Source organism: Cervus canadensis, chromosome 28 (assembly GCF_019320065.1).
Source record: "Cervus canadensis isolate Bull #8, Minnesota chromosome 28, ASM1932006v1, whole genome shotgun sequence".
Lineage (NCBI taxonomy): Eukaryota > Metazoa > Chordata > Mammalia > Artiodactyla > Cervidae > Cervus > Cervus canadensis.
This window is the reverse complement of record NC_057413.1, coordinates 41,071,074-41,093,697: the sequence shown is the minus strand read 5'-3', so window position 1 is coordinate 41,093,697 and position 22,624 is coordinate 41,071,074. Positions and strand designations below refer to the sequence as shown.

The 22,624-nt window shown below is 39.2% G+C and overlaps 2 protein-coding genes across 3 annotated transcripts in view; one reads left to right on the top strand and one right to left on the bottom strand.

Annotated features, from left to right (window-relative positions):
* Positions 1-19,971, bottom strand: part of LOC122430093 (60S ribosomal protein L23a-like) — a 72,906-nt gene extending 52,935 nt beyond the window's left edge. The window contains exon 1 of the mRNA XM_043450894.1: positions 19,875-19,971. The gene's annotated coding sequence lies outside the window, so the exon portion shown is untranslated. The remainder of the gene's footprint in view (positions 1-19,874) is intronic.
* FKBP5 (FKBP prolyl isomerase 5) overlaps positions 1-22,624 on the top strand; it is a 115,750-nt gene that overhangs the window by 80,603 nt on the left and 12,523 nt on the right. For both annotated transcript variants that reach the window (XM_043450893.1, XM_043450892.1), the window contains exons 7-8: positions 16,651-16,807; positions 21,351-21,441. In XM_043450893.1, coding sequence (XP_043306828.1) covers positions 16,651-16,807; positions 21,351-21,441 — 248 coding nt within the window. The remainder of the gene's footprint in view (positions 1-16,650; positions 16,808-21,350; positions 21,442-22,624) is intronic.

Below are 22,624 nucleotides of genomic sequence, written 5' to 3'. Positions count from 1 at the left end.
GAAATTATGCTATTTGCAGCAACATGGACAAAGCAAGGGAGTGTCACACTGAGTGAAGTATGACACCCCTTATATGTGGAATTGAAAAAGAAATGATACAACTAAACTTACTTACAAAACAGAAACAGCAAACTAACTTACGGTTCTGGGAGGAAGGGATAGTTAGGGACTTTGGGAAGGTCATGTATACACTACTATGTTCAAAACGGATAAACAACAAGGACCTATTTTATAGCACATAGAACTCTATTCGGTGTTATGTGCCAGCCAAGATGAGAGTGGGGTTTGGGGCAGAATGGTTACATGTATATGTACGGACGGAGTCCCTTTGCTCTTCACCTGAAACTACCACAACATTGTTAATTGGCTATACTCCAATACCAAATAAAAAGTTTAAAGTTTGAAAAATAAAGATTTCATTTGAAATAGCATAATAAACTAGAATATCTAGGAATATATCTAACAAAAAATATGTACGAAGTCCCTTACAGGGAAATTATAAACTATTGAAAGACTAAACTAAATGGATTATGTGACCCAAAAAAGAAATACACACATTAAAAAAATCAAGTCACTAAACAAGAATGGCAACAGGAATGAGAGTTCATTTTTAAAATGTAAACTAGAATAGTTGATTCTCGCATCTTTAATGTTGCATATTGAACCACAACATTATTTTACATTCTACTTTGAACCCATTTTTCATTTCCACAGTTCTGGTAAATTAGTTCAAATTTCACTTTTGTTTAAATTGGAAACAGTTATAAATAGTATTGCTGTTCTATTATAGTTAAAGTGTTTAGATAGTTATCATTCTTGATAAGTTTAGGATAGATGAAGAAGAGCTCACATGTATAACGCTGGAGAAACACCTAGACCATTTGCTGAGAGAGGGTTCAGACTATGGCCAACTCTAACTGGATGCTGCCTCTCTGGCTTTAGCTTCTTTCGTGTACAGTGACACAAGGAAAGCTGTCTTGATTTCTAAGGTCCTACTAGCCCTAAACATTCTATGACCAAATTCTAAATGTTTATGAAAGTTATAGAAATAATAGGAAATTCTCTGCAGTGTATTAATAAGCACTTAGAAATCTTGTCTATAACATGTATTTTAAATTTTTATTATGAAAAATTTCAAACATACAAATAAAGGATTTTTCACCTATGCTATAGTGACTTCCCTAACTCAACAATTTATATTGTAAAACTGGAGGTTTTTGTCAACTAAATTAAAAGGAAAAACTTTTCCCAGTTATAGGCAATACTACAAAGCTACCACTGAAGAGTTAACTTTGGAACATGCTAAATTAAATCAAATCTTGCTTTTGGTAATATTTTCAGTGGAAGTCTTTTTTTTTAATGTTTCACTGAAATAATTTTTAACTTGCAGAAAAGTTGCAAAACCAGTACAGAGAATTTCCTCATATGCTTCACACAGCTTCCCCTAGTGTTGCCATCTTACCTAATCACAATACATTGTCAAAATCAGGAAATTAACACGGATTCAGCGCTATTAACCATTCTGCAAATGTTAACTTTAATGTCACCAGTTGCCATGTTGATGTCCTTTTTCCAGTGCACCATCAATTTCAGTATCCAACATTGTAATTTAGCTGTCTTGTCTCTTTCAATCTGTGACGGTTTATCATCTTTCTGTGTCTTTCATGACTTTAGCACTTTTGAAGATAGCTGGCCGATGATTGTAGAATACCCCTCCATTTGGATTTGTCTGATGTTTTCCCCTGATCAGATTGAGGCTACACATACTTGGAAAAATACCACATAAGTGATGTTGTGTGCCCATCTCAGTTATCAGGAGGTGCATGACGTTGATGTCTCACTGCTGGTGGTGGTAACTTGGATCACTTGGTTAAGGTGCGGTCTGTCTGCCATGTTTTTCCATGATAAAGTTACTGTTTTTCTGTCCATAATTACAGAGTAGCTCATCAGGAGGGAAATATTAGGAAACTATGGGAATAACCCCTTTTACATCACACCTTCACACACTAATTTTAGCACCTTTGAATGAATGATTTTTGTATGCAACAGTTATTACTGTGGTATTTGCCTAATGGTGACTTTTCTATTTCCACTGTTTCTTCTACATTTAATTAGAATTCTGCCGTAAGGAAGAGCTGCCTCTTCTCCCCTATTTGTTTATTCAGTTGTTTATTTACATCAGTATTGACCCATGGATATTGTTTTATTCTGTAGGTTATTGTTCGTTAGTATTCTTGTTGCTCAGATTGTCCTAGATTTGGCGATTCAAAATTCCTTCAGCTTGGTTCCTTTGTCCTTTCAACACTGTTTCTTGAGCACACGCTTACTTTTGACACCACTGGATGCTCAGGGTTTATTTGGTTAATTTTCCTGCCCCAGGTGTAGAATCAGCCATTTCTCCAAGGAGCTCTGATTCCTTTTCCTGGAGAATGATATTTAGAAATGAAGATCTGGGTGCTAGGTATACTCATGCTATGGAATGTTATTGCTTCTAGAAGCTCTTAACAGGTCCAGGAAATACATGTACTTCAATGTGCATCTGTACATGTCTGTGTGTACTTCTGTATTAGTATGTGTATATGTATTAACTCATTATTGACTAGAAACGAATTAATACATTTTCTGTTACTTGAACTTTATCGACCAGAGACTTTTCAAGATTTATTTATATAAAATTGTTGGCCACAGGTGTTAGTTTCTGCCGAAATCCCCTGGTCAATAATGTGTTAAAAACCATGGGTACGTACTGACACTTTCAGTTTCACCCCAGCACAGATTTGTTTTAGCCTTCTCTCTGCTTCTTTGAACCTGCTTTCTCCTACAGTGAGAAACCTGTCTCTCATTATCCACAGTATATTTATTTATTTGCTTAATCATAGTATACACAGAGAGCAGTTTCAGAATTGCTAACCCATACCCCTCCAATATTCTTGCCTGGGAAATTCAATAGACAGAAAAGAGCCTGGAGGGCTACTGTCCATTGGGTTGCAAAGAATTGGACGTGACTGAATGCGTGCGTGCGCACACACACACACACACACACACACACACACCTGTGAAAAACAAGTTTCCTAAGCAGGAAGTATCTTGAAAGTAGTTCCTTTTGTCCTGAGCCTGTAGCATACACTGAAAATACTATTCTCCAACTTAGGTTAGTTCTTTCATTCTCATTCCCTTCATTGTGGTTATGTTACTCACTTGTAATACAGTTAAGTTCATCTGTTATGTTTGCCTTCCATTGGGAGTTCCCCTCACACTCTGGTTGGTTTTAATTATTTGTTTTTGAGGTATATGAAACATTACCATGATTCTAGATGATATAAAAAGACACACTCAGAAGTGTTATCCCCCTCATCCTACTAACCTGTCCCCATTACCTCATTATTTCCACTCTGTTCCTAAATTTCTGCCTCTTATAGGTAGCTAGTCTCATTAATTCTTGGTTTATTCTTGTATTTTTTTGCAGAAATGAGCAGATATATTAATTTTTTCTTATAATCCCTTTTTGCATGAAGGATAATATTCTCATTATATTCTACCTAATATTCTACCAATATTCTATATTGATATGATATATATTGTATAATATATTGATAGAATATTAGATATCAATATATCTATATATTAGATATCAATATATAGATAGATATTAATATATAATATTGATATATAGATGTGTTGATATCTAATATTCTATCAACATTCTATATTGATATATAATATTCCATATAGAATTCTATCTATTCTGTAATATTCTATCTAATATATTCTATGAATAGAATTTTTGATATATTGGAATAATCCTTTATATAATTTTATTCTTTTCTGTCTCTCAATATATTAAGAAAAGGCAATGACTAATTTTTTTGTCTCTCTTTAGTTTGTATTTTCCCAGGAAATTTAGAGTAAATGGTTTATTCTTTTTTCTCCCAGAAGCCCTTTTGGGTTTTCTGGAACAAATCAATTTTATAAAAATTTGTTGTATTGTCAGTTATCAAGGTTAAGGTGTTCTGCTTTTCCTCTGTGAAACCTATATGAAGCTCTTTGAAACTCTGTGTGGGAGGAAGACAGAAGGTTGACTCAGAAGTAGTCCCTGTCAGAAACCAAGATCACCTTGTTCCTTTTAAAGTCTTCTCAGTCTTATCTTGACTGATGTGCCTTTTTTTGTAGCATCACTATAGACTATTCAAAACCAAGTAGAAGTCCTAGAACTAAGGCCAGTTGTGAAAGAAAAACTACAATGATCACCCATTATAATATGTCATTATAGATACACAAGAATGACCGAGTTTCTGTCATTTCTGTGTAAAGGTACAATGAACAGTCACGGGAGGGGGCCCACAGGCTTCAGAAGTGATAGGCACAAATTTTGAATCTCAGAATCACTAGTTGATATTTTTATGACCTTAGACAAGTTACTTAATCACCTTGAGCATCCATCTTTCTCATCTGTAAAATGAGAATAATAATTTTTTACCCCCACAGATTGTTGTGACAGTTAAGTGAAGGTGCCTAGAATGTGGCAGACAATTTCTTTATCTTCTACATTATGTTTATATCATATGTTTTGCTTCCTTTAAATAGATTTAAGGAAATAAACCCTTGACTTCTCTTTCCCTTATACTCTTCCAGCCAATCCATCAGCAAATCCTTTTCCTCTACCAGGGTTGATCTGGAACCCGTAATCAGTTTGTCTTTAGTAACAGTCTTCAAAATAATTATACACCTTCTTAGTAATCTTACCTAAATCATATTTCCCCAGGATTTTTGTTGGTTGTCTTTTTGAAGAACAAAGTTATGGATGGAATCAAAAGGCTTTTATTGAATTGTGATCTTTTGCTTCTTTTTAATGGTTTCTTTGTGGAAGAGAGAATTGTACATTAATTTGACAGAATTTAATCTTTCTCAAAGAAATTGTGATATTTTACTCTGTCTGTCAGGATCCTAATGGTTGCAAATCAATAGATCCTCTTCCAGTGTGTGTTTTTATGTCCATTAAGATGACCATCTTGTAATTTTTATGCAATGTTGTCCTTTTTCCATTAAAGAAAAGTCACTGTGTTCTAAGGTCCTCTAATTGATATTATCATGATGACTGATATTTTAGTCATCATACTTTAGTTTCATTGCCAGTAATGGCTACATTGTTACTTTTAAGCTTTGCTTTCTTGGAAAAACCAATTGACTGATATAAAGCTCTGAAGAGCTACCAGTTCCTCTTCCCCCACCTCCCATCTCTCACTTCTTCTGATTTGTTAACTTTGCGCTTGGAGTACATGCATCAAAATGCTCTCTTTGTGAAACTTTCTTACCTCACAGTACTTTCAACTACATCTGAATGCAGAGAGTGCAGACAGTCGGCAGTATTTTCAAATGTGAAAATTTCAACAGAGTGATCTACAGGGAGTTGAGTTGTTGGGAGTACCCTTCCCTCTCACCTTCTTTCCCTCCACGAATCCCACTGAAATGAGAGTTGGGGAAGGGAAGGGGACGGGTGGAGAATGATTTCAAAAAAGAGGAAGAAATCCATGTTAGTGGTGGAAAACAGGAAGTCTTCAAGAAGTATGTCAAAAATTATGGAGAATTTCTGGAATATGTAAAGTAGATAAAATTGGACTGATGGAAACTAGACTCAGGAAACCCAACCCACAACAGGTGTAAAGACTTTGCAGAGGTACATACTGTTCTTTTCCACAAGCTTGGGCAGAACTCCAGGCTTGGTTAGCTGGTGCAAGAGAGCCAAAGCAGGCTATGGGGCAATCATCAGGGTTGTTATAAAACAATATGGAACAGCTGGGCCAACAGGCCTCTTGTGTAGCAAGTTCTCAACTTTGGCTGAATTTAGAGTTACCTGGGGAGCTTTTAAAATCCTGATGCCCAGGTCTCAGTCCAGGCCAGTTAAATAAGAATATTAGATCTCAAAGGATGGAACTCCAGGCATAAGGATTTTTTTTTTTAAAAAACTCTCACGTGATTCTAGTTTGCAGGCAGGGATTGAGAATTAGTACTCTAGAGCTTGGCTGTGACTTTTGCTCCCAGACTAAAGTCATTAAGGCCAGATTTCTAAAATAAAATAGGGATCTGCCTCGGAAGACTCCATGTGTTAGGACTTGGACTACAGAATGAGAACATAAAGTACCTTTGAACTTTCAAAACAGATTTGAAGGGGGAGAAAGTGAAAGAGCAACTCTGCTCAACAGTAAATAAGCTGAAGTGTCTTGTTCCTGAAGTAAAACTTTCTCCTACATTGCCAGTAGAAAAAGGTGTCCCCAGCCTTCCTGTGCACATCATCTCAGCACATAGTAAATGCTCAATAAACATCTGTGGGCTCTTCACCCAGAGATCCCCATGATCAGCCCACCCCTCTTGGGAAAAGGTTTACCTAATCCAAGGGCTTAGAAAACCTGTGTCAGCTAACTAAACTCACTTGATCTTTCTGAATCCTTCCTTTATAATATGGCCAAACAATACAGAATCCTTAGCAGATACCATGAAACAAACACTCAGATAGACTTAAGAAATAGAAGAAAACTTTCAAAATACTAATTACTATCTTAAGAGCTATTTAACAGGATATTGAATTCATGACTCAAGATCAGCTTCTCTGAAAATGAAGATGATAAGAAAGTATCTGTAAATTAAGAATGTGATTATCGAAACTGGAATACCAAGGAAAGATTGAAAAGCAAAATGGACAGTCTCAGAATCCTGAATTAGTGATACAAAAGATGGTAAAGAAAATCTCAGAACACAGAGGAAAAAACCCAAAGAGATGAAAAATTAATCAAGAATAGATAATATGTATCTTCCTACAGGAAGAAGAATCTTAAGACTGAAAGGGCCAATTAATAGTGGCACAGGAGTAAGAAGTGCTTTTTCACCTAGATACATCCTGATGAAATTCCTCCTTCCCTCTTTCTTTTTTCTTTTCTTTCAGTTGAAGTATAATAGACTTAAAATGTTGGTTTCAGATTGGGTTGGCCAAAAAATTTGTTCAGCATCGGCTTACAGAATGAATTTTTTGGCCAACCCAACACATTAACAAAATGATCACTATGGTAAGTGTGGTCACCATCTGTCATCATTCAGGGTTATTGTAGTATTACTGGCTGTATTCCCTATGCTGTACATTATATCCCTGACATTTATTTTCTAACAAAGTTTGTACGTCTTTATCTCCCTCATCTGTTTCACTTATCTGCTCTCCCCTCTGGCATCCCTGTTGATTTCTATATCTGTGAATCTGCTTCTGTTTTGTTACACTTGTTCATTTGCTTTGTTTTTTAGTTTTCACATGTACATGAAATTAGAGGGTATTTGTCTTTTTCTGACTTATTTTACTTAGCATAAATACACTCTTAAATCCATCCATATTGTCATAAGTGGCAAGATTTCATTCTTTTTATGGTTGAGTAGTAGTCCATTGTGTTTATATCTGCTGAAATTTCTTAATTTCATTACTCAAAAGAAAATTTTGCATGCTTCCAGGGAGAAACTGTGCAAAGGACTAAGAATCAGAATGACCTGGTGAAACTAAATACTAAAAGACCATTTTGAGCATTGTCTATGAGTATTTTGAACCTAAAATACTCATCTATTCCCAGCCAAATTCCCACTTAACTATAAGAACAAAATTAACTGTTGGGAGTATGCAAACTTGTGCCCTTTTTTGGGGGGGAGGGGGGAGGATATATGAAAACATCACAAAAGATAAAGCCAAGAAGTGAAGCCTCAGGCATAAGAAACATCAGTGAGCATAAAAGTAATTTCCATATCATGACAGCTGAAGTTGGGATCCCTGAAATGGTAGAATTATAATGTTAAAAATAGTAATTGTTTAACAGTCTGGGTCATTTTAACAAAATGAGATGCAGATGGGAAATAAAGGAAAATGAGAGGAAGGAAATTGGCTAAAATGATTTTCTTATTCAGTGAGAGATTCTGCTGATTAGTTGAGTTCATTTCAGTTGCTCAGTCGTGTCCAACTCTTTGCGACCCCATGGACTGCAGCACGCCAGGCTTCCGTATCCATCACCAACTCCCGGAGCTTGCTCAAACTCGTGTCCATCGATTCAGTGATGCCACCCAACCATCTCATCCCCTTTAGTCCCCTTCTCCTGCCTTCAGTCTTTCCCAGCATCAGGGTCTTTTCCAGTGAGTCAGTTCTTCACATCAGGTGGCCAAAGTATTGGAGTTTCAGTTTCAGCATCAGTCCTTCCAATGAGTATTCAGGACTGATTCCTTTAGGACTGACTGGTTTGATCTTCTTGCAGTCCAGGGACTTTCAAGAGTCTTCTCTGACACCACAGTTCAAAAGCATCAATTCTTTGGCGCTCAGCTTTCTTTATAGTCCAACTCTCGCATGACTACTGGAAAAACCATAGCTTTGACCAAATGGGCCTTTGTCAGCAGTGTAATGTCTCTGCTTTTTATTTTTTTTTTTTTCCAATTTCTCCTTTATTTTATTTTTTTTCCAGTGGGTTTTGTCATACATTGATATGAATCAGCCATAGATTTACACGTATTCCCCATCCCGATCCCCCCTCCCACCTCCCTCTCCACCCGATTCCTCTGGGTCTTCCAGTGCACCAGGCCCGAGCACTTGTCTCATGCATCCCACCTGGGCTGGTGATCTGTTTCACCATAGATAGTATACATGCTGTTCTTTCGAAACATCCCACCGTCACCTTCTCCCACAGAGTTCAAAAGTCTGTTCTGTACTTCTGTGTCTCTTTTTCTGTTTTGCATATAGGGTTATCGTTACCATCTTTCTAAATTCCATATATATGTGTTAGTATGCTGTAATATTCTTTATCTTTCTGGCTTACTTCACTCTGTATAATGGGCTCCAGTTTCATCCATCTCATTAGAACTGATGTCTCTGCTTTTTAATATGCTGTCTAGGTTGGTCATAACTTTTCTTCCAAGGAGCAAGCATCTTTTAATTTCATGGCTGCAGTCACCATCTGCAGTGATTTTGGAGCCCCCAAAAATAAAGTCTCTCACTGTTTCCATTGTTTCCCCATCTATTTGCCATGAAGTGATGGGACCAGGTGCCATGATGTTAGTTTTTAGAATGCTGAGTTTTAAGCCAGCTTTTTCACTCCCCTCTTTCACTGTCATCAAGAAGCTCTTTAGTTTCTTTGCTTTCTGCCACACGGGTAGTGTCATCTGCATATCTCAGGTTATTGATGTTTCTCCAGGCAATCTTGGTTTCAGCTTGTGCTTCATCCAGCCTGGCATTTCACATGATGTACTCTGCATATAAGTTAAATAAGCAGGGTGACAATATACAACCTTCCCAATTTGGAACCAGTCCGTTGTTCCATATCCTGTTCTAACTTTTGCTTCTTGACCTGCCTACAGGTTTCTCAGGAGGAGGTTGAAATTAGTTCACATTGATAAATATGTGTGTGTGTGTGTTAAATGATTTTTTCAAAATTTAATGTTAGGTGCCAGTAAGAATAGTAGGTGGAACTTCCAAACCACCAGCATGAAGTGGGGAAATAAAGGAACAAGGAAAATTTGACTGATCTAGTAAAGGTAATAAAGGAAAAATAACAAGAAAATATTATGTAGGAAATAAAAAATAAGGTAGGAAAAATCAATCAAAGTCATCTGTTACAAAAAATATGAATGAGGTAAAGTCACCTATTAAAGGCAGAAATTGTCATGAGGTTAACACAAAGATGACAACAAAATCTAGGTATGTGTTCCTTATAAATAATACATATATTCTTTATAAATAGCACCAAAACCCAAAATGGTCCAAAAATTGAAAATAGAGGAAAGATTTAATGTATGCCCATGTTGAAATCTGATAGATTATTATTATTATTAAAGAAATGCAGATCAAAACTACAATGAGGTATCACCTCACACCAGTCAGAGTGGCAATCATTAAAAAAATCTACAGACAGTAAATGCTGGAGAGGATGTAGAGAAAAGGGGACCCTCTTGCATGTTGGTGGGAATATAAACTATTACAGCCACTATGGAGAACAGTATGGAGGTTCCTTAAAAAACCAGTAATAGAACTACTACCATATGACTCAACAATCCCATTACTGGGCATGTACCCTGAGAAAACCGTAACTGAAAGAGACACATGGACCCCAGTCTTCACTGCGGAGCTTTTTACAATAGCTAGGACATGGAAGCAACTTAGATGTCCATCGACAGATGAATGGATACAGAAATTGTGGTACATATATACAATGCAATATTACTCAGCCTTAAAAAACACATTTCAGTCAGTCCTAATGAGGTGGATGAACCTAGAGCCTGTTGTTCATCCACCTAGAGCCTATTGTACAGGGTGAGGTAAGTCTGAAAGAGAAAGACAGATGTTGTGTACCAACACATGTATGTGGAATCTAGAAAGATGGTACTGATGAACCTATTTTCAGGGCAGTAGTGGAGACGCAGACATAGAGAACAGACTTGTGGATGCAGCAGGCTAAGAGGAGACGGGGGCGAGTTGAGAGAGTAGCATGGAAACCTATATATCACCATATGTAAACCAGGCAGCGGGAATTTGCTGTGTGACACGGGGAGCTCGGCCCGGTGCTCTGTGACAACCTAGAGGGGTGGGACGGGGTGGGAGCCAGGAGGGCGTTTCAAGAGGGAGGGGACACATGTGTACCTGTGGCTGATTCATGTTGACATATGGCGGAAACCAGCACAATATTGTAATTATCCCCCAATAAAAAATTCTTTAAAAAAAGAAATCTGATAGAGCTATGAGGGTTTTTCTGGTGTTGTTTGTTTTTCACATGCTTTAATGCCCTGGCAAATTTTGTCCAGTAAGAGAGAGCAGTTCTTGAAACCATTTTATTAGATACTTTCACAAAATATGTAGTATGGTGCCTGGGTCTAGAGCTTCCCTGGTAGCTCAGCTGGTAAAGAATCTGCCTGCAATGCAGGAGACCCCGGTTCAATTCCTGGGTTGGAAAGATCCCTTGGAGAAGGGATAGGCTACCCACTCCAGTATTCTTGGGCTTCCCTGGTGGCTCAGATGGTAAAGAATCCACCTGCAATGCAGGAGACCTGGGTTCCACCCCTGGGTTGGGAAGATCCCCTGGAGGGCATGGCAACCTACTCCAGTATTCTTGCCGAGAGAATCGCCATGGACGGAGGAGCCTGGCGGGCTACAGTCCATGGGGTCGCAAAGAGTCTGACATGACTGAACGACTAAGCACAGCACCTGGGTCTAAAATGGATAGTGTTTATTCTTTGGATATTTCGGTTTTACATAGCTCTAAAGGCTGCTTAGAGTCATGTCAGACTGAGTCATGTCTGACTCTTTGTGACCTCATGGACTGTAGCCCACCAGGTTCCTCTGTCCATGGGGATTCTCCAGGCAAGAATACTAGAGTGGGTTGCCATGCCCTTCTCCAGGGGATCTTCCCAACCCAGCGATCAAACCCAGGTCTCCCACATTGCAGGCGAATTCTTTACTGTCTGAGCCTCAAGGGAAGCCCATATAGCTCTAAAAGTTACCTTCAAATCTTCAGGTAGAGTAAAATCTTAATAGAAAATAATCTTTTTGTTTATTAAAAAAATTCAGCTGATGGGCCATTTATTTTAGAATAGTATTAATAACAAAAGCTCCATATCAGTGATGAATTTAAATAGCTCTTATGTTTATTAAAAATAGGAGTTCTAATATATTCAGAAGGGAAAATTCCTATAAATGAGTGAAAATTACTACCATTTTCCTTAATGCCCTGTTTTCAGATTAATCATTAAGTAAATATTTACTTTCTGGCCCTGAACTGTGTGTTGTACCCACAGTTACACACACTGTGAGGTACAAAAGCGTAAGGTATTGCCTTTGCCTACTTTGAATTTTATTAACATTTTGACAGCTCTCTCTGTGGAGCCATTAACTGGTTTCTCATACCAAGTTCTAATTTTTGTTTAATCTGGCATAATTTACCACTAATTGTAGGAAAATAATCATAGCTAACGTTCATTGAGTTCACCTCTGTGTAGCCACACATAATAGTGTTTTCACATAGTAGCTGCTCTGACATATAAATGAATAGATGTCAAGTATTGGGCTAAAAGCTTTAATTCAGTACCTAATTTAATCCTCTCAACAATTAGGAGTTAGCTAACATTGTTTCCCTAATGTATAGATGAGGAAACTGATCTTCAGATAATTTAAATGACCTTGCCTAAAGCCACAATTATTAAGTGATTGAATGGGACTGGAATCCAGCAGTGACTCAAGTGCTGTTACTGGTGTGAAGAGGAGAGTGGTGAGGAGGTGTGTTGGTGTAGAATGTATTGCTGTGTGTATGCTTCCTGTTTAGACTGAGACGTATAACCATTTTCATAAACGTTATTCTGTTCAGGCAGCCAGGTTCCATGCCTGCTGTCAGCTAGCTTCTGTCTGTCAGTGCCTTGAGCAGCCTTCCGATGGTATTAGTTCATCACAGGACAAAATGGCGAGGAGGACAGGCAGCAGTGTGGGGGGAGTTGACCACCGTGCCTCTTCTGCTCAGTGATTAATATGCCTCTCCTGATTTGAGAAACCCACCTCTGGATCTGCCTCTCCAAAGGGGTCATTAAGATCCCACTGTCTCTTGAGTGCTCTGCTCTCTTAGGCAGGAGACGCAGACAGAGAGAAACTCCCTTGGCACGAAGTAGGCAGCAGAGAAAACCCTTGCTGAGTGGGAGTAACCTGTCACAACCTGGTTTTCTCTGGCTAAATGGCCAGTCTTGTCTAGTAGTAATGCCATTACAACATTCCCATTCAGATCCCCATGACCCAGTAATTGTTTTGGGAATGAGTGCAAAGCTATCAGACACCAACTACTATAATTAGAAAAGGGAAAAAACACTCACCAGAGCTAACCGTCTTTAGGCTGGAGGGATTACAGCACTTTTTCATTTTTTTTACGGTTATGGAGCCTCTTTCTCAGTTTTGCTTCCTAAAATACAAATTATACCCAAAATGCAAGTTTTTGGAGTCTTGCATTCCAGTTTTTTTTTTCTTTCCTTACTCCAGTGCACTCTTTCCTCCCCACCCCCCCATTTTAATCGGAGTACAAATTGCTGTCAGCACATCGAGTTCATGTGCCAGCCACATTCAGAACAGGGTGTTCTGTGCTCTTCAAAACAAAATTGCTCTAGGGCAGTAAGAGAACAATAAGTCAGAGCTCCAGTTTAAGTGATGTTTTGCAGCAGACCAGGCTCACTTGATGTGGTTAAACTCGGATTGCTCGGGGAGGCTCGGGTAATTCAGTTTGGTTTGATTTCATGGGGTTTGGAGGATCTCCCCCCTTTAAGTTACGTAGACTTGAAGTCAAGAGAAAATGTTGTCCCTTTTTAACTTGTGTATTTCTTACTCTCCCAAAAAAAAGCCCTAAGTAGAAGCATCCTGTATGTACTTTTATTCTCTTTGGGCACGTCATAGATCATTTACTTCCCGTAAATCAGGCTGGTTGGAATTAGCAACAGACCTCCTGAGCCCTCGAGGCCGAGCTCCCAGTGAGTCATGATGGTTATTATTAAATATTTATTAAATGAGTATTTGCACTAAGTGATACAAGGTCAAAAGCAGCCACAGGTCTTCCACAGCCAGAGCTGCCATGGTTTTCTTTGGTAGCAATTGTTGAGACAATTTTTAAAAAAACAGATAGATGGGAGCCAGACATGTCTGCATCTGTCCCCATGATGGGGGACCCTGCTGTGGTAATCAGCAGGCATTTGTGGAGCTCCAGGATGGGTGTGCGTTCTTGTCAGCTGTCTCATGAAACATGTCACACCAGTGTTCCAATTTTAGAAACCAGTTAACCTAGCAATAGGGTTTGCTACTTGTAAAGAATCAATGGACTCTACTAGCTAAGGGTGTAACACCTCCTCTCGCACTGACATTCCAGATAATGTCAATATTAAAAGGTTTTATATACCCACATACAGACTGCTGTGTGTGTGCACACGTGCATATCCGTTTATCAGTTTAAGATTTTGTGGTACTATAGTGCTTATTCAGGTAAAACTTAAAAAGAGATTTAATGGAAAAAAAAGATGAGTTCCTCTATAAGGTAGTAGGTGTTTGTAAGCGTTACTGCACATGTTCCTATTGGGTGGCTAAAAACACTGGTTCTCCCAGTATTATCCCTCTTAGACCAGCTGTGGTGAACTTTTTTTTTTTTTTTTTTGCTTTCTTAATTATTCCTTCATTATAATTTGACTTGAAGGTTTTTTTTTTTTTTTTTGCTTGCTTGCTTCACTTATCTTTCCCAACATGTTTATTAGTAGCCAGTCTCTTCTTTCCCTAACATGAAGGGTTATCACTTGTAAGGAGAATTTCTGAAATCATTTATATAATTTTAAGATAAAGTATATGCATCAAGCTGAAAACTGGCCTAGGAAACTGACACACAGGCAGGAATCTTTCGCAGAGTCTCTGGATTTCCTGTTTTGAAAACACATTCAAACTTGATCAACCTAAAACCACAACGAACGTACTGATAGCTTCCTCCCCCACTAAATGTTCTCTCCTTCAGGCAGGAAAACACTTCTAACAATAAACCTCACACAGAAAAAGTTGTGAGCTACTAGGATCATAAATCTCAACGCTTGAGATGTGCTACAATACGTGGGCTGAAATTCACTTTGCTCAGCAAATCTTTTTTTCATGAAAAGTGTCATCACATTAGTCTAAATTTCTTGGGCAGATTTTAAAATATTTAAGAACATAAACTTTTTAGAACTCTCAAATCCTTTAGAAATAGAGCTTTTACTCTAGTAAAAAAATCTTAAAAAAAAAAAAAATTACTTGGCTGTGCCGAGGCTTAGTTGCCGCATGCAGACAGACATTTGGTTCCCTGACCAGGGATGGAACCCAGGCCTCCGGCATTGGGCACAGAGTCTTAGCCACTGGACCACCAGGGAAGTCCCTCTAGTGAAAATATCTTAAGCTTAGAATTTCCTGCAGAATCTCAGGTGTGTATGTATTTGAAAATAATAAAGTTGAATTTATTTGGGACTGTTTCTGAGAGAACTTCACCATGCTGCAAGCTAAGTTGCATTTTATCTAGGATGTTCCAAAGGTGAGTTAATTGAGAGTCATCTGTATTTATGAGTGTGGAACAGAACAAAATTCCTCTATTCCAGCTCCACCCTGAGAGCCAGTCTAGCTGTTGCCCCTGTTCAGAGGGTCTGATTCAAGTCAGGCCTTCTTTAGTTTGGCCCAAGTGTCTGGCTCCATCCTATATCTGTGATGGGAACAAATCGGGATAGTATTAATCCTAGTGATTAGAAAAGGGTAGAGAACTTGAAAGCATAAATGTCCATGTGACATTTTGGCCCTTAGTATCTATGCCACTGCTGTTTACTCTTCAGAGTTTCTCTCATTTAGGCCTGGGTTAAAGGTAACCTGATCAAATTACAGGAATTAGCTTTGAAACTAGTTTCTGGTCTGAGTCGAGAGTTACAGTACTGAGTCATAGAACTATAGAGTTTTAGAGTTTCAAAGGACCTTTGAGATTCAGAATTTGAAAAGTATAAGTTGGAATTGGATTTGTATTTGGAAGATAACTGTCTCATGGAACGGGTGTAATAGAAAAGTGATGTTTAGTCTCTAAAACAAGTTATTGATCTAAAGTAACCCAACCAGTCTTAGAAAAGAAGCATTTTAGGAATTCATTACATTTGAATCAAGGCCATTATATTACAGAAGTAGGAATAAAGAATTTTCTATGAAAGATAAATTATTATATTGCTTTTTGGCTGCTGTGCTGTCATACAAACCATCCATTTTTCTTACTGAGTCAAAGACCTAAATGGAAAGGAATGAATATCCTTAATACTAAACATAGTTGGAAAGTTTCAGAGAATTGTTTATCCCAGAAGGAAAAGTCTAACCAATCAAGAGGAAAATACATATCTATATGCATTTTTCCTATATTATACTAACATAAAGCCCCTTATCTAATATGAAATTACCCTGCAAATGAGCTGAGTTTGAGTGCAGTGGCGAAGTGTAGGCCCTGAGAAATTGACCTCTTAACATTTCTGAGGAGGTGGCTGAGAAATTTGATTTGTCAAGTTATTGCAGACTTGATTGCTTCACATTTTACATTTATTATTCCACTAAGGGATTGCAGCTGTGTTAGTTATTGATGATGTTGCCTTTGGCTTTTCCATTTTATTTAAACATGTTTGCGAATGAGGTTAAAACTCTTAAAAAAGAGCTTCTGTATTCAGTTAACCCTTGTATATCATGGGAGAAATAGTCATTCAGTTGTTTTTCAACCCAGACATCTGAAGGCAAGAAAATGTTTAAGCCTTTATCTACTTGGTATTAAATTTGTGGCATTTTGATAATTACCTATTAAATAATCTAGTATTTCTTGTGTTACAGTAGAGGATATCTCTGTCAGCTTAAGTTAGAACTGTTTCCACTTTATTATCTGCTAAATTATTTTATTCATATGGTTACAGTAATTTTTAAGTTTAAATTTAAAACACAAATAAATATGATTGCTCTTAAATTTCCCAACTGGGTGGGCTAAGCTTCAACAGGACATACTCCCTATGCCTCCAGATGCAAAGAAGAAGGGGAAATACTCATTTATCATGGCCCTACATTAGCCCGTCACAAGGCTGACTGTCCTTTCTCCCCTCTCTCAGTCCACCTGGAAGGCCGCTGTGGTGGAAGGACGTTTGATTGCAGAGATGTGGGGTTCATCGTTGGTGAAGGGGAAGACCACGACATTCCAATTGGAATTGACAAAGCCCTGGAGAAAATGCAGCGTGAGGAACAATGTATTTTATATCTTGGACCACGGTAAGCAGTGTACCGGTTCAGTACACAGTGACTGACGTTATCTAAAGAACAGGGATACACTTGTTTTTTCAATCAGCATTTTGCTATTTTCAGTGAAGTTAATGCCAAGAGTGGAAACAATTAATTAAATCAGGCTACAGTTAGGGGGAGTTAATGGGCCTTATAATATTACAGAGGTTTGTAAGCCTGTTCACTTGATTGATGTGTGTTCAGGGTAGGACTGACAGGCGAGTTTTGCTTCTCTGTTTTGCCGGCCATGTCGCCAAGACAGGAAGTTCTTGCCCCTTCTCCCCTTTTCTCTGAATTAGGCTGGAGGCGGTAAAACATGGGGGCTGGAAGTAGAAGCAACATTTGGATGATTTATTACCACTTGAATTTGTGCCACCTGTTCTTATACAGACTCCCTGAAAAAAGAGTGCTCTTCCTGGATCTAAAGGCAGCGGAGATGACTCATTTTTGCCTAAATTTTTCCCATCATAAGGATATCCATTAGCACTTCCAAGCTTAGAACTATCAGACACTAACAGTCTCTCTTGTGAAAACATGTTTGGTATTATTTTTAGACCTAAAATTATACCATGGATCTAACCCTTCTATCTTGAGAAATGGACCCTTGAGAGAAACCAGGGTGTTTTGATTCTATTTGTGTGAAAGTGCATCTGCTTATCTCACGTCTCCTCTCTCCCTGGATCCTTGGGTTTCAGTCAGTGGGATTTTGAGTTACTGGGAATCCTGATGACCTGCGCTTGCCAATAGGTATTCTTGTGCCTTTTGTACAGTTGCTTGCCTTGTGTAGCCTTAGTCTTAATCCAATGGCATATTTACCTTTGCCCTGACACTTGAGCCATAATTGTATTTCTCAAGTGATGTTCCAGTCATGCCACTAATCCACTTGAAAAGCCTTGCAAAATGGTCTACATCTCGAACCCTTTAGAGCCTTCACTGAGGCACCTTTAATTTAATACCTTCTTTTTCTCTGCTCTATTCCTTTCTGAACTAGTATATTCCCACCTTTGTGTTTTATTTGCATTTACTATGTAAATAGTAGTATTTCACTACTTCTGAGTACTTCACTCAGATGAATCTAGTTCTCTCTTCTATAAGAAACTATTTTTTAACTCAGGTGGGGCATAGACAGGCCATCTCTTCCATATCTAAGTAATATCTAATTATTTTTAATCCAGCATCCCAAAGTTACATTAGTTCTAAGCTCATATAAAGAGAGTGGTATTTATGCACATATGTTTTCAGATTTAAGTTCCTTGTAGAGGAGTTCTGTATGTATTGTAAGCATATAATATTATATGAATCAGTTTGTTACATTTTAACCTAGCTGACAAGCCAGTTGTGGGAACAGATGTCTCAATTTTAATGGGCAGAGAGAAACTGGAATTACCTTATATTTATTAATGCAGATGGTTCCTTGCAGGTTTAAATTGTTATATGATTAGTGGTTTTAAAAAAAAGAAACAAAAAGAACATGCAGCTTACCAGCTGTGTGTACTTGACTCTTAAGTCTGTTTCCCTTTCCATAAAATGGGGGTGACAGTATCTACCTCACAGAGCTGTGGAGGACTAAGAAAGAGAATGCATGTAAGGAGCGTAGCAAAGTGCCTGACACACCCGGGCCCTCTGCATACTGGCTGTTATTGCTGTCCTGATGACTCTCAGACCCCAAGGAAAAGGAAACCCTGTTTTAACATGTGGTAGATTTTTCAGGCATAAGTAGGCAACAAGTTTTCATGAATTTCTAGGTCTAAAAGGTTTTTCATATGTTTTGTGGAAATGGCATGGTTAGAAAGGAACACGTTATTTCCTCTTTAAGATGTTGCTTAGTATGTTAAGGAGTCATGAAATGCAGTGCCTGTAACAGCAGACTGCCCACACGTGCACCATGTAAGATCTGTGTACGTAGAGAATCCGGGCTTGCGGGAAGCGTGTGCAGTGAATTCACTTGTCTTACCAGGTTCCCACCTAACAGACACACTGCAGCTGAGTGTGGCTATAAATACGGCTATTGCAAATATGTGTTTGGTGTTACTCGTAGTGTCACCTGTATTTCATTCTCCAAAAGATTTCCAGGGCATACCTTCTCTTTGATTTTGACAAGACTCCTTGACAGGATGTTTTCATAAAAAAGAATTCGTAAAACACATCCAGAGAATCCATTTTCTCACCTCTCATCAGGACAACGTCTTTAATATTGTTTTAAATACGGTGACTGGTTAATCTTTCTTGTTTTAGGTAAAATATGGCTAGTTTTAACTTTTTTTCTTCCCTGTCTTCTGTACAGCACCAACCCCAAACAAAAACAGGCTGCCAAGAGCCAGAGTATCTCATTATGAGGCAGTGTGGTTCAAAAACTAAACAATATTCTGGGACCCACACAGTCTGAATTTAAATCCTGGCTCCACCACTGCCTCTGTGTGACTCTCAGGAAGCAGTTCTGAGTCTTAGTCTCTTCATCTGTAAAAAGGGAGCAATTGCATATGAGGTGCAGGTGCTTCTTGTGTGCACAGAGGGGCTTAGCGGTCATGAGCAGTCATTGTATCTCTGCCCTCCGCAGGCACCTCTCAGTTTAAGAACATCGATACTGGATTCCTTCTGTTACTGTAACCCAGCTTGTCTTTCGGTTAACCCTGAAATTCCATTTGTGGTGGTCTTTCAGTTGGGCTCCCCGGGTAGTGCAGGGGTAAAGAATCCACCTGCCAGTGCAAGAGATAGTGGGGTCGATCCCTGGGTCGGGAAGATCTCCTGGAGAAGGAAATGGCAACCCACTCCAGTATTCTTGCCTGGAGAACCTCATGCACAGAGGACCCTGGCGGGCTACAGTCTATGGAGTTGCAAAGAGTCGGACATGACTGAGAATGCATGTCTTTCAATCAGATGAATTTGTGGGTCCTTCCTCACCCAGCCTAATCCAGAGTAAATCAGACAAGTTTCTGTATAATTGGAAGTCAGTTTAGATGCTCCCAAAACAGTTCCCCGGGACTGTGTTCCATATACATCTTCACAGAATAGACTGTACAACTATGCTGTCAGTAAACAACGCTCAGCAAGGACTCACCTGCATACCTGCTTCCCAGCAGTTAAAGCGTGTCCTTTATTTCCCTGATGGCAGGAACAAAATAGGAGATACAGCAGTCTAAGAGCTCAAAGTAGAAACCTAGTCACCACTTCCTACAATCGGCCACTGGTGATTATGCCCGCGTTTATTTCTTCGCTGAAGATACCCTCTGCCCTGCTATTAAAACTGCCACACCCCGTTCCTACCAGCTTTCAATCCACCTCTGTGCCTTTCTCTGGCTCCAGCTTCCACTGTCTTGTGTAACAGTGGAGGTATGTGAGTAAACATTTTTTTTCCTGAAAAATTCAGGCAAGGAGGAAAGAAGTGTTGCAAACAGCAAGAGATGAGTGTTCCCACTCCAATCCTCTTACCCCAGAGGAAACTGAAGGTATTAATACATCAATCTGGTTTTGGCGTCTTTCATCCTATAGCCTGAGTGTTTGAGTTATTAAGTTTTTAGCAATGCCATTCCATATATTAAAGAGAAGTTGGCTTGAAACACATGGGAGCAGAATTATTCCAGGGAACATTTTCCTATTATGCTGGGCATTGTTCTACATGCTGGGAAACCACTGAACCAGACAGACAAAGCTCCATCAGAATTTCCGTTCTCGTAGACGTGTGCTCCCTCGAATGCCTTGCGTTTGTTAAAATCTTAAATGGTCCGAAAAAAAACAAATCTCTGTATTCTCAGCAATTGTTTTCAGTAAGTTTTGGCTAAAAAATGCAGTGTTTTGTAGTGTTACAGCCAGGGAGCTATGGGAATACAGTGCAGGGTATTTCTCTTGATGAGGTGTTAGAGCTTGCGGGGGCTGGTTTTTTAAATTGTATATTTTGTGTTTTCTAGTACACTTTCTGAAAGTGTTGAAGTACTGTGAGGGTATATATCCTTTCTGGTGTGTGATCCTTTCCCCCCATTTATCTGACTGGAAATGGCACTTCTGGAAGGGGACAGCACTTTAAAGTGAAAAGCTCGTTAACACACACCTCTCCTAAACAGCACTGTAACAGGTAGGGGGCCTGTCTTCTCTAGGTCCTGATGAAGCTTCAGCCCTGAGAGTCACAGTGGCTGTTTTTTAAAACAGAACGAGATATAACATCAAGGAGAGAAAAAGACAGTGAGTCAAATAATGGCTGTTTTATAAAAAGAACCAAATATAAAACCAAGCAGAGAAAAAGACAGTGACATTTACAATTCTATTAAGCCAGCTGTCCCAAGGAGTCCAGGTGTCGCGTCACACATGAATGTGAGGAAGAAGACTAAACGGAGCCTGGCTTCTGAAAAACCACAGCGGTGGTACTTGGTACTGTATCTTCTAATCAACATCTGGTTTATCCTCAGGGTCTCTGATGTGTGTGGTTTGCAAATGAGAGCTCTATGCTAATGTGATGCCTGGAGATACCGAAGGAGGTGCCTGGAAATAAACCAGTTCTTTAAAGTTGTTTCTGTTTTTTTTTTCCCCCTCTCCATTTCAGATATGGTTTTGGAGAGGCAGGGAAGCCTAAATTTGGCATTGAACCTAATGCTGAGCTTATATATGAAGTTACACTTAAGAGCTTCGAAAAGGTGAGAAAAGACCACCTTCTCTGAAATCATGACAGATTTTCTTCTGCACCCCTTGTTGTAAAGTAGTATCTTACATTGCCAGATGGTATAGATCAATGGTACTTGTTTGTACGTAGTGCTCTCCGTGACCAAGCTTGTCCCCTGTCTCTGATGCTGCTCCCGAAGCGCAGGACAACTGATAGAGCACAGCTGATACACGGCCAAGGAGCGCAGTGTTCTTATTTTGTTCCTATGTGTCAGCCTTTTTTTTTATTATTATTAACTTTTTTGGGTAGAAGCCAAGACTTGTTCCCTTATTTGTTCCTAGACTTGTTCTTTTTGTACTTTTTTTCCTGGGTTGAAGACAAAAAGGTTCATGTTCTTGCCAAGCAGCTCCTTGGGGGAGTGGGGTGCAGTTTTCCAGGGCTGAACGGATTGTACCCTTCACAGGAGTTGTGAAGAGGCCGTCAGTGTGGCTCCAAGTTATTATCCAAAATGCAAGGCTTCGTGGGCCACCAGGCTCAGTGACAAGGGACACAAGGACCAAATCTGTTAACCCTAGACTTTTTCTTTTCATACCTGTCCAAGTAGAAAAAAGTGTTAGCCTCAGGATCCAGAAATGGCACACCTCCTTGAACATACTTCCATCTCAGATCCACCTCCGGAGGCTCCCGGCAGCAGCTTCCCTGGACAAACAAAACATTTGCCTGAGCTGGGTACACTGTCACGTCCAGCTGTGTCCCTGCCCCACCAAAGCCTCCCTTCCCTGAGAACCTTGGGAGTGCATTTTGTAGACATTTTTCATCCCCCGCCCCCCAGCGCTACCTCCATGTTCTTTACTGTAAGCTTTGGACTAGAAACGGGACCATTTTTATGTTATTAGACACAGAAAGGAAATCATTGTCCTGAGGGCCTCTTAATGTTGGGCTGAGAAAGGGAAGGACAGCTTTGGGATCCTCTCCTAATGGTGATGTTCCTAATCATAACACAAACACACACATGCTCTCTTCACGGCTATTGCTTGTTGTCAGGTAATGTCTTCTGAAGTCCTGATCCTCCAAAGTTGTCTTCATGGCACAAAGTGGTTTTAAATAGGGGAAAAAAGGATCTTTTGCACATGGTTATGTAGCCCTTTGGCTTTCTTGTTTCCATTTCAATAAAGTTACCCCCAGCCCTTCCCATCCTGGCCCTGGCCCTGGCCCAC